Here is a 15,601-nt window from a genome sequence, read left to right as displayed (position 1 = left end):
AGCTGGTATAAATGTAAATATGTAATCCAGTAAAAGTAATCCAAATTATTCTGGTATACAAAGGAAAACTTACCAATCTTGAAAAGTCTTCCTTCATAAATTTGATTCACGTTCATTTACATAATAGTTAGGAATGATAGGATCTAACCACCGACCTATAGTGCCAACCATTGAATATAAGATTTTTTAGAAAAAAAAAAACAGTTCAATTTGGATAAAAGATTGATTTGACAAAATGGTTTAATTGAATCAATATCTAGAAGATGAGAATATTTAGGAGGACATTACAAGCAAGATTTTGTTACAAAGTTGAGTAGCTATTGCATGAGATTAGAGGAAAAAAAATCCACCTTATGGGGAGAAAAGATTAATGAACACAGAGGGTTCTGGAAGAGGTCCAAGATAATGATAACATGATCCATGAGGGGTTATGGATGTGTTAAGTAAACTGTAGGAGGGATACAAAGATGAAGAGAATTACTAGCAACAGAAAAGCACAAGTATGTACTATACATCAAGACATTCAAATACAAAATTCTACCATGTTTTAACTAACCATCTGAGTTCAAAATTACATGATGAAAAAAAAGAAAATGGGTAATTGACAAAATGGGGGTCAAAAAACTGATGTGGGTTATTTTGACCGAGCGCGTGTCCCGCTTGGTCACTACGTAGCGACCGAGCTTGCGCGCCGTTCGGTCGCTACGTAGCGACCGAGCTTTTCCGAAACGTCGAATGCGACACTAATCCATTTATTCTCGTCTACCATTTGATGCTATCTCCCGAAGACCGTAGCAAACCTATTTCATGTTTCTCGACATTTGGGTCATCAATCAAACTTTACGATAAAAACCGCGGAAAGTTCATTTTTATCAAAAGAAGCCGTAATAAACGCTTCGAGCCAAAAGACGGCCCAAAGGGACCTAAGACATGACTAGAAGCCCACTTTACGATTTCTTAACCAACAGCCCGATAAAAGATAATAACGGCCAAAACAGGCCAATACAAAGTTCAAAGGCCACATTCGGCCAACCAAACGATGGTTCAAGACTGTGAACGATTTCTTGTTGGGAGATGTGATCGAACCATATCTCGCAACCCACCACGCCTCGTTCTCAGCCGGATCTACCGAATGAGGCACAAACTCGATCTTCGGCACAAGGAGCTCTTCATTGACATTTGCGGACGAGGTGCCTTTCTTCGAATTCTTTTTCCTACTCGACATTTCGTAATTTTCAAATGAAAACAAGAAGAAAAAGATGGAGAGAAGAGATAAATTTCTTTCAAGAAAGCTCCTTATGAAAACAAGCAAGTGAAAAAATTATGAAGAAGTTACCTCCCTTCTTATAGGCTTGAGAAATTACTATTTACTTGTGGACTTTTGGATATGAACCTCGCCCAAATACGCCAATGTCGTTCAAACTCACCATACCGCAAGCTAGAATCTCATCGGGAATCCATGATTCTAACGGGCTGGGGCGCTAACTGTTGGGGTGGAAAAAGGTTACGACGAAGTTAATATCCAAACCTCCGCAAAAACAAGTGTGAGTGTCTTTCTGCGATAATTACGCTTGGTAAAAATAATGTCACGACACATGATCTCGAGATAAAACCTTGTTCAAGTCTCGGTTAGATCAAACACAAGCTGTCCCAAGGTAACGGAAACGTATTTAAACCAGCCACGGATACGTTCGAGTGTGACGATCGGAACACAGACAAGCCAAGCTCAGTCACTACGCAACGACCGAACATGCACACTTCCCGGTCGCTACGTAGCGACCGAGCGTGCGCGCCGTTTGGTCGCTACGTAGCGACCGAGCTTTTCCGAAACGTCGAATGCGACACGAATCCATGCATTCTCGTCTACCCTTTGATGCTATCTCCCGAAGACCGTAGCAAACCCATTTCATGTTTCTTGACATTTGAGGTCATCAATCAAACATTACGATAAAAACCGCGGAATGTTTGTTTTTATCGAAAGAAGCCGTAATAAACGCTTCGAGCCAAAAGACGGCCCAAAGGGACCTAAGACATGACTTGAAGCTCACTTTACGATTTCTTAACCAACAGCCCGTAAACCATAGGACGTTTTACGCTTGGTTCGCAAGGAAAGATAAATGTCAAGTTTCCGCGGATAAATACAAAGTTTTGGAAGATAATTACGAAGATCGGAAAAAATGGAATATCTCTATTTTTGGCTATGACGGGTTAAGGACAGAAGGGGAAAAACGTAAACCGACCTAGGAGGGAGTATATAAGGAGTCCTAGGCGAGAGGCATGAGAAGGACTTTTTTAACAGAAAACTTAGCACTTAGAGCAATTAGGCAACTTTCCGTTTTTGTTATTTCGAGCTGCGACTCAATTAGGTTTAGCCGTCTTAGGGTTGTTAGAACTAGGAATCTCGCCAACAGCTCTCGAGCCCATGCTTATACCTTGTAGTAAACGCTCATATGCAAATTCGGAATAAGACTTCTCTTTGCTCTCTTTTTATGATTTCTTATACTTTATCGTTGTTACCTCGTGTTCTGATTGCTTGGCGTGTGGTATTAGCAGATATCCGGGACCTCTGGGAAATTAGAGTTTTCCTAGTCTCCTAATTTAAACGGAAATCGATAGTGCAAATTTCGGTTCCCACAGTGGTTTTGTTTTGTTATGTTATATTTGTTTTGTAATGGTGACAACATTTTCCAACCGAAAGTTAGTCCAATTTAAGATAATAATGCAAGAATGGCTTGAAACTCTAAAAAAGTACACACAAACTTGCAAGGTTTTCTAATACAATAATCATAACGTTTTTTTCAGACCGCACCGCAAGAATGAAGAGAAAATTCAAGCAAAAACCAAAAAAATTGAAGTTTAAATATTTGTCACTATTTTTGACAAGACACATAAATGAATATTTAAATAGATACCACCATTTCTTAAGCTCTATGCCATCTGGAGGAGTGCTCTCCAGTTTCTTAGTCCCAACATCTTTCCAATTTGTAGACAGCACTGTCCCGTTCGACTCTGCCTGTCAAACCAAAAACAACCCGAGAAGGTATATCGTCAGTTAAAGAACAAATGATAAGTAGTCAAAAAAGAAACACCAGAAGAGAGATTGATCAGCTCACAAATGATTTGTTCATAGCTCGCCTCATGTCCTCATAAGCACTCTGGTATATATCGCTGAAAAACTTGTTCATAGCTGCATCTCCATCTAGCTTCTCATCCTTCTCCTGCCTATTCAAAAGCGATAAGCAAAAATAGTATACAGTAAAGTCAAAGCCTCTGGAGCTAAAAGAGAAACCTGTTTCTTCACTTCAGCTTTCAGCTTGTCTGATTCTTTTCGAGGCTTAGAAGATGGGAACACTGGCCTGTGCGAAACCACTACATATCAACATAAAATTAAATGAGAAGAGAAAGTTTTTGCTTAAGTTGTTTAAGTATAATTGTTGTTTGGAATAGATGTATAAATCTTTTGAGACCAAATAAACACACTGTGGTAACATAAAGGTAACCTGATGTGACATTGGGTTTAGGCAAAAGAGCTTAGCATTTGCTATATTAAAGAGAGGCCCAAGTGAGATTATTTCTGCTTTTGTGAGATGAATCTGAACTTTAGTTGACAATACTTTATATCTGCACTTCTCTGGTATTATCTTATATAACACACACATGAAGAATGATTTAGTAAAAAACCAGACAATTCTAATTTGCGGTATAAAAATACTTTCCCGAACAATTTTGGCTGGAATTGATAAGCATCCTCTCCAGCAACATCAATCACAACACGACAAAAAAAAAAGAAGAGACACACAATGTCAGATTACATTGCGAGATAGGTTTACAAGTTCAGTAAAAAATCTGATTGCAGGATACTCACAATCTGGTCACCAAACTCAACATTTACGTTCTGCTTTGGTATTCCTTTAGCGAAAATCGTCACCACCACTTCTTCTGGCTTTTGATAGAACTCGTGTCTGTTGAAAAACAATAAAGTCTGAGAGATAAAGTGATACAAAAATTAAACAAAAAAAAAAAAGAAAGAAACACTTTAGAAACTAGACTACCTGAACATAGGTTTAGCAAGACTTGGAAGAGGAGTGCTGCGGTTGCTAGTGGTGTTGTAGAGCTTGAAGGAAAAGTCGGTGGCATCTGTTGAACCAAATCTTTCTCTTCCTCGAGAGAAAAAAAAGATTATACTACAAATCTAAGCCTTAAAAAAAAATTATATTAGTGCAGGAAAATACTGAGAAACGCATAGTTCTTTTTTTTTTTAAAAGCTTATGTAATAACTGCAATGAGAAGATTGAATTCATCTAACATCTTCTTAAACTTTGATTCATTAGGTGCAACAGAAGCGCCTTTTTCTAGGGCTGATTTAGTAGTACTATATTTTTCCAGCTTCATACAAGCAGTACTTCCACTAGTAAAAATCCACCGCATAGCCACTACAAAAACGTGGCTATAGAGAAAATATTTGTGGCTACAAAAGAAAACAGCCACGTTTATTTGTCAAAAAATTACAGTGGCTATAGCCTCGTGGCTAAAAAAATTGTGGCTTATCGTGGCTAATAGCCACGCTTTTACCACGCGCGTTTTTGTTGCTCTTTTAGCCACAGTATTAATTAAAAGCGTGGCTATAGATAGTGGCTACTATAGCCACGGTTTTGTCACTTTCTTTATCATAGCTAGGTTAGCCACATTTGTGCTACTATTTTATTTGTTGCTATTCTAGCCAACGTAGCCACGATTTAGCCACTGTGTTTTAGTGGCTTTGTTGTAGCCACGGTTTTTAAAAGCATTTCGTTTGGTTAGTTTTAATTACCCAATTTTTCATATTAGATATCCATTCAAATTATTAAACATTGCACATTCAATAAACACGACAACTTCATATATATATATAAAAGATAAGTCTTAGATTCATCATTCATAAAAACTTACATAGACAAGGTTAAGAGTTTTGAGTCTAAGAAGATTATCAAAAGACCTTGTTACAAAAGAGGTTATAAGATAAACAACCAACTTCTAAATGCCATTGGGAGGATTAGGCTGAGCAGTTGGTGCTTGAGGCTGATCAGAAGTCTGTCCAGTAGGTGCTTGCGGGGGCCTAAGTGTTTGGAGGAGCTGATTGATTGCTTCCCTTGTTGATGAAAAGTCCTGCCTCATGTCTGAGACGTCCTGCTTCACCCCAGCAACGTCCTGCTTCACCCCAGCAACATCAGCAGTGACACGTTGGAGGCTTGTCTCAAGACCGCCCACACGCATCTCCAGCTCCAGGTTGCGGGCAAGACCATTGGGGATGCGTGTAGAAGGCGCATGCTCCCTGTATTGTTCACTGCCCAGTCCGTAAACATATCCCCTCTTACTCTTAGCATTATGTAAGAGAAATGGAAAGATATTCAAAACCAAGCAAGACAAAACATAAGCTAACATAAGGCAATTTGATCAACTCAGGTAACACAATCAACATTTTAAATAAATTGATCATATGCAATGAAATTTTTAAAACAGAACAGAACATAAAAAAATTCCCGAGAATGAAAATGTTAAGTGATCATACCTTCAGATAAGCTTTGTTTAACATGAGGCGAGAAGGAGCAGATGATGCACTTGGACTCCCGGGTGATCCTTCAGTGTTAGAGAGCTGTGTGGCTTCCATCTCGGCCTGAGTTACCTGTTCTTCAGCACGATAGTCCTCAAAAGTCCCATCTGGTCGGGAGTGTGTCTCCCTGACAAGGGCAGTGTAGGATGGTGGTTCTCCCGTAGCAGACGCTTGCTTCTGCAAAAAAAAAAAAATAGAAAGACAGTTAGAAAAAAATATATTTCAGAGCATAGACATGGAATATACCATGTTATACGCTATCCTTGCAAAAGACCTAGGTCCTGCATTATGCTTGTGGCAACTTTTACCCACCGGATCAGACTTGCGGCTGGTAGCAGCCTTCTTGCTTTTCTTTTTAGCTTAATCAGTTGCCCAATACTCCAGAAGGAGTGTCGAGTCGCTATCACTGATGTACTTTGGCTTTTTGTGTTGCATCTTCTTCTTGCTAATCCTTTCACCAATGGTTGTCCAAGTTTCTTTCTTCCACATACCGTAGACCAAGTCATCAAACTGAGACTCCCAGTAGAAATTTTGCTACAAAAAAAAAAACAGTAAGTGATTTAAAAACATGTAAGACGCATATATATAACGTATACTAGACAATGACCACAAATGTTTGCCTCCATGAATCCTTCCTTTCCTCTGGAACCTTCCTTCAACTCTTCCAAGGACCCATGTAGTATCCTTGCCAAGTTGCACGGATGAAAGCATGGACAGATGGGTCAATACCAAACCTAAGATGATAACAAATATTAGTAACAGAAACAATACTATGACAAAATCCTACAGAAACTATCACAAAACAATCCTAACAGAAACAATCCTAGCAATCACAGGCACAATTCAAATAAAAGAAACATTCCAAGAGGAGGAAGTGATCTTACCATAAAGCTCCATTCAGCTTATCGGGATGGAGATGTGGCTGTAAGAGCCGAGCAGGTGAGTTGAGCATTGCATTAAGGGTCATTTGCGGGTAGCTGTTGGAACGAGATGAGGAAGCAGTATGGTTTAGAGCGGGTCCAGTAGCACCAGGAGGCATAGGAGGAGATCCAGGATGGTTAAAAGCGGGTCCAGTAGCACCAGGGGGCATAGGAGGAGATCCAGCATGGTTAAAAACGGGTCCAGTAGCACCAGGAGGCATAGGAGGAGACACAACATGTGTTCCATGTACTCTTGTTGAGTTTATCTGTTCACAACCAAAGAAAACACATTAGATCTTACATATTCATCGTTTAGAGAAAACAAAGAGAGAAAGACAAATCTAACAAAGACAACTGATTACAGAGACAGAAACAGCGAGCTTACAAAGTAGACAGTCTAAAACCCTAGATCGAATGCCCTAGAGCTTACAAAGTAGACATACTAATTACAAAATAGACAGACTAAAACCCTAGATCGAAAACCCTAGAGCTCACAAAACAAAACAAAAAGACGAAAGTCTAGATCGAAAACAAGAAATAAACATGCAAGACAAACACAAAGAAGACACAGAGAAATCGGAAACCCTAAAACATCATATCTAATCGAGAATCGAAGGGCTTGAGGTTCAAGTCAGGGGAAGAGAGAGAGGGTTACCTTGAGTGGTGTGAGATTGAGGCGGAAGGCGGGAGACGGGAGATGACGCGACTTGGAATCAGAGACGGCAAGACTAGAATCAGAGAAGGTGATTCTGTGTTGAGTCGCGAGTCGAGAGTTTCTCCTTTTTTCTCTAAGTGTTGAGAAGAAAGAAGAAAACCGGAGTATAAAACCCTTTTCAGCAAAGCCACGAAAGTATAGTGGCTAACAGTGGCTATGTTTAATAAGAACCGCCAAAACCAAATAAATTGGAGCCAAACCCAAATGGTTTACCAAAATTTTAGAGAAGCCACGAAATACCCACGCCATTACAGTGGCTAAATTTCAATATCAAGCGCCAAACTAAAAACAGTTGGAGCCAAATCAATTGGTTTTGTCCCAATTTCCACATAGCCACTAGATAGCCACTATATAATCGTGGCTATATTAAAAACGCGAAACCACAAACACCTAACCCATAAACTACGATACCCAAACCCAAACCCTTTTCTTATCAACCTTATACTCATACAACAACTACAATCCAAACCTTTCATACATATTCCATATATTCTACATCATATAATTTTTTTAACATACTCACAACATATTTTACAAGCTTACAACATATTTTACAACCTTACATCATATTTTACAATTTTAGAATATATTTAACTATTCTGAATCACCATCTGATTGTACCTCGAAATCTTATACATATTCATCGTTTGGAGGATTCACCGGAGAAATATCATAATCAGACACATCGTCAACAACATGTGTTTCCAACCGTAACAATGAACTTTCCGCAACTTGGTCACGTCTATCATCCAGCCAAGTAGTTAAAGCAATTTCTAACGTTTCTCGGATTCCTCGAGGTATAATTTTTGCGCATGCCCACCAATCATCGGCTGAATGTCGACGTACCCGTGGATAAGAAATAAAACATGCTTGATCACAATTACCTATTCATGATACAATAACATCATAGTTTCAAATCATGGCTTTTCATCAAACATCAAATCTCAAGCACATAACTATATTTCACTTACCAGGTAATACAAAAGGATCATATTTGGCATATTGTCTTCGTGGTGAGACATCAACAAGACCAGATGAATGTATTCTCATACTGCGATTTTCCGTGGTGTCAAACCACGAACATTTGAAAACTATGACTTTCAAGCCAACATCACCATGATACTCCACCATCATAATCTCCTGTATGAGGCCATAGTAGTCTTTTTTATTGGTTCCAGGAACACAAACACTATAATGTTGAGTTTTCCTATCTTGACCGTGGTTATGTGTGTGGAAAGTGTATCCCGTGTGTGATATATTGGCCAAGACCTATAATTGCGCCTAGGACCTTGTACAAAATCCAACATCCACATAGAAAATGTGTAAAACTGAGTCACATCATTAATCTGCAATAAAATAACATTGCTATAAATTACAAGTTTAATTAAATAAATTGTGGAACTTGATAATATAAAAACAAAAACTCACATAGTCTTTGCACCACTATGCAAACTTGGTGTCTTTCGCTTTTTGCATTGCAGCTGTAGTAATATCAGGAATACTTCGCGTCATATATTCTTCAAACATCCTACACACATTTAAAATATTAATTATGTAACTAGAAATATGTATTTTTATTATATTTTCATAATATTAAAGTACCTTTCATATGGAGCAAATGGTTCACAGTTGAGCATCATAAATGTCTGAAGAACGATGTTTATCTTCATCATTTAACCAACCAGTTGAGCATTGACCACTGATTATCTCTTCATGGTAAAACAAAGGTGGTACATCCGAATAATTGTATGAGAAACAAATATCACTTGGACCTTCTGGAATGCTCATGATTTCAGGATTCCCAAAAAAAATTGAGGATGCTCTTGAAATCTCCTCGTTTATCCATTGTGCAACTATCAAACCTGCAATGTGTGATTTGTTTTTGACCATTTTCTTCAAATGGTACATGTATCTTTCAAATACATACATCCACCTAAAATGGACGGGGCCTTCTAAGGCTACCTCATCTGGAAGGTGCACAAGAAGATGTTCCATAACATCAAAAAATGATGGAGGAAATATATTTTCCAAGTTACAAAGCTTCACACCAATATTTGCCTTTAAAATACCAACATCTGATTCTTTTAAAATCTTCGAAGAGATATCTCAGAAAAAGAGGAAAATATCTGTAAACAAAACATTAAAGTTATAACATCAATTATAGTAAATTTTAAAATGATATAAAAAATAAATACCTCTAATTGCCGTATGAACATTTTTTGGAAGGAGTTCAGCGAACGCAAATGGATATAGTCGTTCCATTATGACATGACAATCATGATTTTTCAAGCCATGTAGCTTTAAATTGCTTTCGTCAATACATCGACTAAATTTGGAGGCGTATCAATCGGGAAATTTTATGTCTTTTTTTAGCCACATAAGGAATTCTTGCTTTGCCGCATTTGACAGCCTGAATATTGGCATGGGCATCGTTCCATCCTCTTTCATCTCTAAATCACGTCTTTTGCATAGTCCTGGAAGATCCAATCTGCTTTTGATGTTGTCTTTTGTCTTTCCAGGAGCATTTAACAAGGTGTTCGTGAGGTTATCGAAGAAGTTCTTCTCAATGTGCATGAAATCAAGGTTATGCCGAAGTAGATGAGTTTTCCAATACGATAACTCCCAGAAAATACTCTTCTTTACCCAATTGTGAGTAACTCCGTATTCAGATATTGTCTTAGATGGATTATCATGTCCATTCCCTCCACATTCAACGGACTTTGATAAACCTTCTATATTATTTATCCTCTCACGCAATATTTCTTCTCCGGTCAACCATGGTAGAGGAGGATCTAGAACTGTTTTTTCCCCGTGTAAATGCTTGAGTGTTTTTCCTGTAAGGATGATCTTCATCTAAAAACCTTCTGTGGCAATCAAACCAACTATGTTTTCAAACATTACGTAACCAGAACGCACATGTCTCATCTTGACAATATGGGCACGCCAACCGACCATGCGTCGTCCAACCTGAAAGCATCCCATACGCTAGAAAATCGCTTATAGTCCACATCAACACTGCTCGCATTATGAATCTTTCTTTCCTTGAAATATCATATGCCTCCACACCATCCTTCCATAAACTCTGTAATTCTTCAATCAAATACTGAAGGTAAATATCTAAGCTTTTTCTTGGATGTTTGGGCCCCAAAATTAGCACCGAAAGGTAAAAGAATTCTCTTTTCATACACATTCCCGGAGGCAAATTGTATGGACTTACAATAACGGGCCAAAGGGAATGTGCTTCGCCATTCATACCAATCAGATTAAACCCATATGTTGATAAGCATAGATAAATATTTCGGCTTTCAGCAGCAAAACCAGGATATAACTCATTAAAGTGTTTCCACGCAATGGCATCACATGGGTGATGCATTTCTCCTTCCGGAGTCACATGTTCCTTATGCCACCGCATATTGGAAGCTGTCACCTCGAGTTGGTATAGACACTTCAGACGATCTGCAATTGGCAGGTAAAACATTCTCTGTTTCGGTTTGTTTTTACCTTTTCCATTCTTCGGGTAGTAGCGATCTTCTCCATAAAACCGACAACTGACCAACTTTGCATCTTCTCCTTTCCAAAATAACATACAATTCTTCACGCAAACGTCAATCTTCTGTACAGGTAACCCAAGCGCTCGTGTCAGTTTCTTTGTCTCATAATATGTTGCTGGAGCTTTATTTGGCTGTGGAAGTATGTTTTTAAATACTTCAGATATCTCATCTACACAAGCTTCTGGTAGATTATAATCTGTCTTCACTTTCATCATCCGCGAAGCAAGAGACAACTGAGATATTCCCTCTGCACATTCTTCGTAGAGAGGTTGAGTGTCTGCTTCAAATGCTTCAAAAACACTATCGTGATATGGTTCCGCTATGCCCATCTCTTCTATAGATTCTGACATGTAAGGTGGCGCAATGTCTTCTTGTACTTCTGGAATATTCTGATGGTGATCTTCATAAGCATTCCAAGTAGGATTCTCCCACATTTCTTCTTCACCCGTCAACTGATTCGCCCCAGAACTCTCACCAACATCGTAGAATTTCTCTCCATGACTCGTCCAAACATAATAATTTCCCTTAAAACCGTATAAGAATAGATGTCTTGCGACAACTCTTGCTTCTCGTTGCTTCACATTTTTGCATCGAGCACACGGATACAATAAAGTTCTTTCTTTGTAATCAGCTTGATTACACGCAAATTGAATAAATGCGTCAATACCTCCGAAAAATGTTTCTGAAACGCAATTACTCCCAGGATCAATCCTTTGATCCATCCATTCTCTAGACTGAAAGTAGAAAGACATTTTGTTTAGAAAATTTGAGTGAAGAACAAAAGTTGTAAATGTTACGGTTGTGTAGTGTATATATATTACAAAGTAGCCACTCTTTAGCAACGAACATTCCGTGGCTCTTTTAAAATATCACAGCCCAATCAAATCTTTCTCTGCCACGGACTGAATAAAGTACATATAGCCACGACATAGCCATGAAAAAACCGTGGCTGTATCTCTTTTCGTCAAACAATTTGACGTAGCAATAACTTTTTGATGTCGGCACAAAAAAACAAAACCTGGCCACTCTTTTATTAGTGGTAAATTCGTGGCTATATTTGTTCCCACGAATACTTCATTGCTTTTTCGTGGCCACACTTGTTTTCGTGACTAGACCGTGGCTTTATTTAGATATACCGTGGCTTGTTTTGCCTTGTGTTTAAAACGTGGCAATAGCGTGGCTTTTATTTTTTAGCCACGATTTTGTAATGGCACTTCAGTGACTATGCGAAGATTTTTACTAGTGTTCAAAATACAGAATAGTACATCACCAAATTCAAATATATCATCATCATCATCATCATCATCATCAAAGTGTCATTATACTGAGAGATGATGACAATATCATTCATAGCCCTTTCGGAGGTAAGCTTTGGCCAAAGTAGGCTCCAACTCGATGGCTTTGTTCGCATCTACAACAGCTTCTGCTCATTGAGAAGCACAACAGATCATATGTCAGATCCAAGAATCAAACAGCATAGAAAGGAACACAACAATTCAAACGTGATAAAGCTGTGAAAATCAAACGGATGAAGACCCTAAACGTCAATGAACCCTAACGCTAAACTAAACCGATAAAGTATAAAACTTGGTTCCACTATGAACAATCGAATTACATAAAGAGACAGCAAAAGACAAAAACCCAGAACCCTCAAAACTTACAACGTTTTTAATCCTAATCTATTATGTCATTTATAAATAAAAAAAAAGTAAAAAAGATATATATATATATATATATATATATATATATATCACTTTTAAATTGAATTTTGACATATCCGATTCCCAGACTTCACAAATATTTTCCAATAATTGTTACCTTAACATAATTATTATTTTATCATAAAAAAATTTGCATGTGGTTGAATAAAAAAATCTCGCATGTTATGATTTTATTATTATATACTATATAATATTATTGAGATACGTTGATAAATTTTACAAGATTATATATGAAATATATGTTAATAAATTATGCATATATTAACATATTTTGTTCAAAAAAAAATTATGCATATATTTTAATTGTAAAATTAAACCAATATGTATTATTTTTCTTATCTCTTACACTATAAAAAAAATCAAAAAGTAGTATGATAGTAGTTATACTAGATTTGAAGATAATGATTAAATATGAAAATAGTGATTTTATTTGTGTCTTATAATTCTATTTTCTTAATCAAATTAGAACAAAAATAAAAATCAACTCGATTAATCTTAACCAAACTCAAACAAAATCAAACTGAAGCGAACAGAAACCAAATAAACTTTGGTTTATTTCAATTATATTTTAGAAGCAAACAAATTAAACCGATCAAACCAGAATTTAAACATAAATACACACCCCTAAATACCACATAAAATTTCTCTCCAGTTGCTTTAGAATGGACCTTAAACAATTTGAACTTATATCAAAGCCCAATACAAACTAAAGAAACCCTAATTCAAAAACATATTTTAAAACCCGCTCACCACTAAGTTGCCGTCTTCTTCCTCCCTCCATTTCTGAAAACCCTAACCCAGCCGGCGCCATGACGGAGGTCGAAGAAGTTGCTGCCGAAACGGGAGAGTACATGATCAAGCCTCAGAGTTTCACTCCCGCCATCGACACATCTCAGTGGCCCCTCCTCCTCAAGAACTATGACCGCCTCAACGTCCGTACGGGTCACTACACTCCCATCTCCTCCGGCCACTCTCCCCTCAAGCGTCCTCTCCTAGACTACATCAGGTACGGTGTCATCAATCTCGACAAACCCTCCAACCCTTCCTCCCACGAGGTCGTCGCTTGGATCAAGCGAATCCTCCGTGTCGAGAAGACAGGACACAGTGGAACTCTCGACCCTAAGGTCACGGGTAATCTCATTGTCTGCATCGACCGAGCTACACGGCTCGTCAAGTCTCAGCAAGGTGCCGGTAAAGAGTACGTCTGTGTCGCTCGCCTTCACTCTGCTGTTCCCGATGTGGCTAAGGTGGCGAGAGCTCTGGAGTCGCTTACTGGGGCTGTCTTTCAGAGGCCTCCTTTGATCTCTGCCGTGAAGAGGCAGCTGAGGATTAGGACAATCTACCAAAGCAAGCTGCTTGAGTATGATGCGGACAGGCATTTGGTTGTGTTCTGGGTTTCCTGTGAGGCAGGTACTTACATTAGGACCATGTGCGTTCACTTGGGTTTACTTCTTGGTGTTGGTGCTCATATGCAAGAGCTTAGGAGGGTTAGGTCTGGGATTTTAGGTGAGAATGATAACATGGTTACGATGCATGATGTCATGGATGCTCAATGGATGTATGATAACTACAAGGATGAGAGTTATCTGAGGAGGGTGATTATGCCTCTTGAGGTGATTTTGACGAGCTACAAGAGACTCGTTGTGAAGGACTCTGCTGTTAATGCCATCTGCTATGGTGCTAAGCTGATGATTCCTGGGTTGTTGAGGTTCGAGAATGACATTGACGTTGGCACTGAGGTTGTTCTGATGACGACTAAAGGTGAGGCGATTGCTGTTGGTATCGCTGAGATGACCACGTCTGTGATGGCTATGTGTGACCATGGTGTGGTGGCTAAGATCAAGCGGGTGGTGATGGATAGAGACACTTACCCCAGGAAATGGGGATTGGGCCCTAGAGCTTCCATGAAGAAGAAGCTTATTGCTGATGGTAAATTGGATAAGCATGGGAAGCCGAATGAGAAAACGCCTCTAGAGTGGAGCAGGAACGTGGTGGTCTTGCCAACTGGTGGTGATGCTATGATTGCTGGTGCTGCTGCCGCTCCCGAGGGAAAGGTTGAGGCTGTGAGTGGAGAGGTGCGCAAGCGTAAGCATGATGATAGCAGTGACAGCCCTGCCCCTGTGTCAACGAAGAAAGCTAAAACAAAAGATCTCGAAGGAGGAGAGGTTGAAGAGAAGGTTAAGGCAAAGAAGAAGAAGGACAAGGCGGAGGGGAAAGAAGAAGAAGCTGGGTCTGAGAAAAAGGAGAAGAAGAAAAAGAAGGACAAGGAGGAGGATAAAGAAGAGTTGGCTACACCAAAGTCAGAGAAGAAGAAGAAAAAGAAGAGCAAGGAGGCAGATGAAGCTGCTGCGGCTAATGGTGAAGATGTATCAGCAGCAGAGAAGAGTGAGAAGAAGAAGAAAAAGAAGAGCAAAGAGACAGATGAAGCTGCTGCTGGTGAATCAGCAGAGAAGAGTGAGAAGAAGAAAAAGAAGGATAAGAAGAAGAAAAGCAAAGACAGCGATGACGAATAATGAGATGGGTTTGTGTTACACTGCTCTTTAAGTTTTGAATCTTTTGGTTTATGGTATCTATTCTGGAAAAAGTGAGACAAAAGGCTTTTATGCTTGTATCCAAAGTCTCACTTCAGATTAGTTTTGTTTTTAGTTTCTTATGTTATATTTGTCCTTTTATTTGTGAGATTAGTTTCACTTAGCTATGGACTTTATGAATATGATGATTAGTTTCACTTTTGTCTGATGATGATTTTTATGTTTCCATAATTCTACTGTGTGAAAGTTTGTGGCTTTCTAGCCAATTTTCAGTGGTGCCTTGTCTTAGGAGCTTAAGAGTTGTTAATATATTGTTAGTGTTGAGAGTAGAGGAACAACAGGTTTCAACTAGAGACTTGTTACCTTTTATCACTGATCATAATTTTTCATTAGATGGGTGCTGCCTAATGTTGTTGTGATTGTTCGGTTTTCACTTCCACTGCGTACAGAAGCTGCATATCAGGGTCTTAAAGAATCAGAACTGGTTTCATCTTAAGTTTTGTTTGTTTCCCCCGTTGATAAGTGATAAGATATAATATTAGAGGCTAGTAAGCGATGCTTTATACATCTCTG

At 38.7% G+C, this 15,601-nt stretch overlaps 1 protein-coding gene and 1 long non-coding RNA gene across 2 annotated transcripts; one reads left to right on the top strand and one right to left on the bottom strand.

The window, feature by feature from the left end:
• Nucleotides 1–2,447: 2,447 nt before the first annotated feature.
• LOC106399925 lies at nt 2,448–3,362 on the bottom strand. The gene is made up of 3 exons (XR_007323488.1): nt 3,290–3,362; nt 3,114–3,218; nt 2,448–3,013 (listed from the first exon to the last, which is right to left on the bottom strand). It is a non-coding gene; the product is annotated as an uncharacterized LOC106399925 (long non-coding RNA).
• Nucleotides 3,363–13,156: 9,794 nt separating this feature from the next.
• On the top strand, nt 13,157–15,227 carry LOC106401912 (H/ACA ribonucleoprotein complex subunit 4-like). Its single transcript, XM_013842525.3, has one exon. It carries the CDS (start codon nt 13,307–13,309, stop codon nt 15,008–15,010), a length of 1,704 nt encoding a protein of 567 aa, XP_013697979.2. The 5' UTR covers nt 13,157–13,306; the 3' UTR covers nt 15,011–15,227.
• The last annotated feature ends 374 nt before the right edge of the window (nt 15,228–15,601 follow it).

This window comes from Brassica napus, chromosome A2 (genome assembly GCF_020379485.1).
Source record: "Brassica napus cultivar Da-Ae chromosome A2, Da-Ae, whole genome shotgun sequence".
Taxonomy (NCBI): Eukaryota; Viridiplantae; Streptophyta; class Magnoliopsida; order Brassicales; family Brassicaceae; genus Brassica; species Brassica napus.
This window is presented reverse-complemented; position numbering and strand designations above follow the sequence as displayed.

What these genes read in the sequence shown, in the direction of transcription:
- LOC106401912 (XM_013842525.3), top strand. Translation starts at nt 13,307, where the DNA reads ATGACGGAGGTCGAAGAAGTTGCTGCCGAAACGGGAGAGTACATGATC.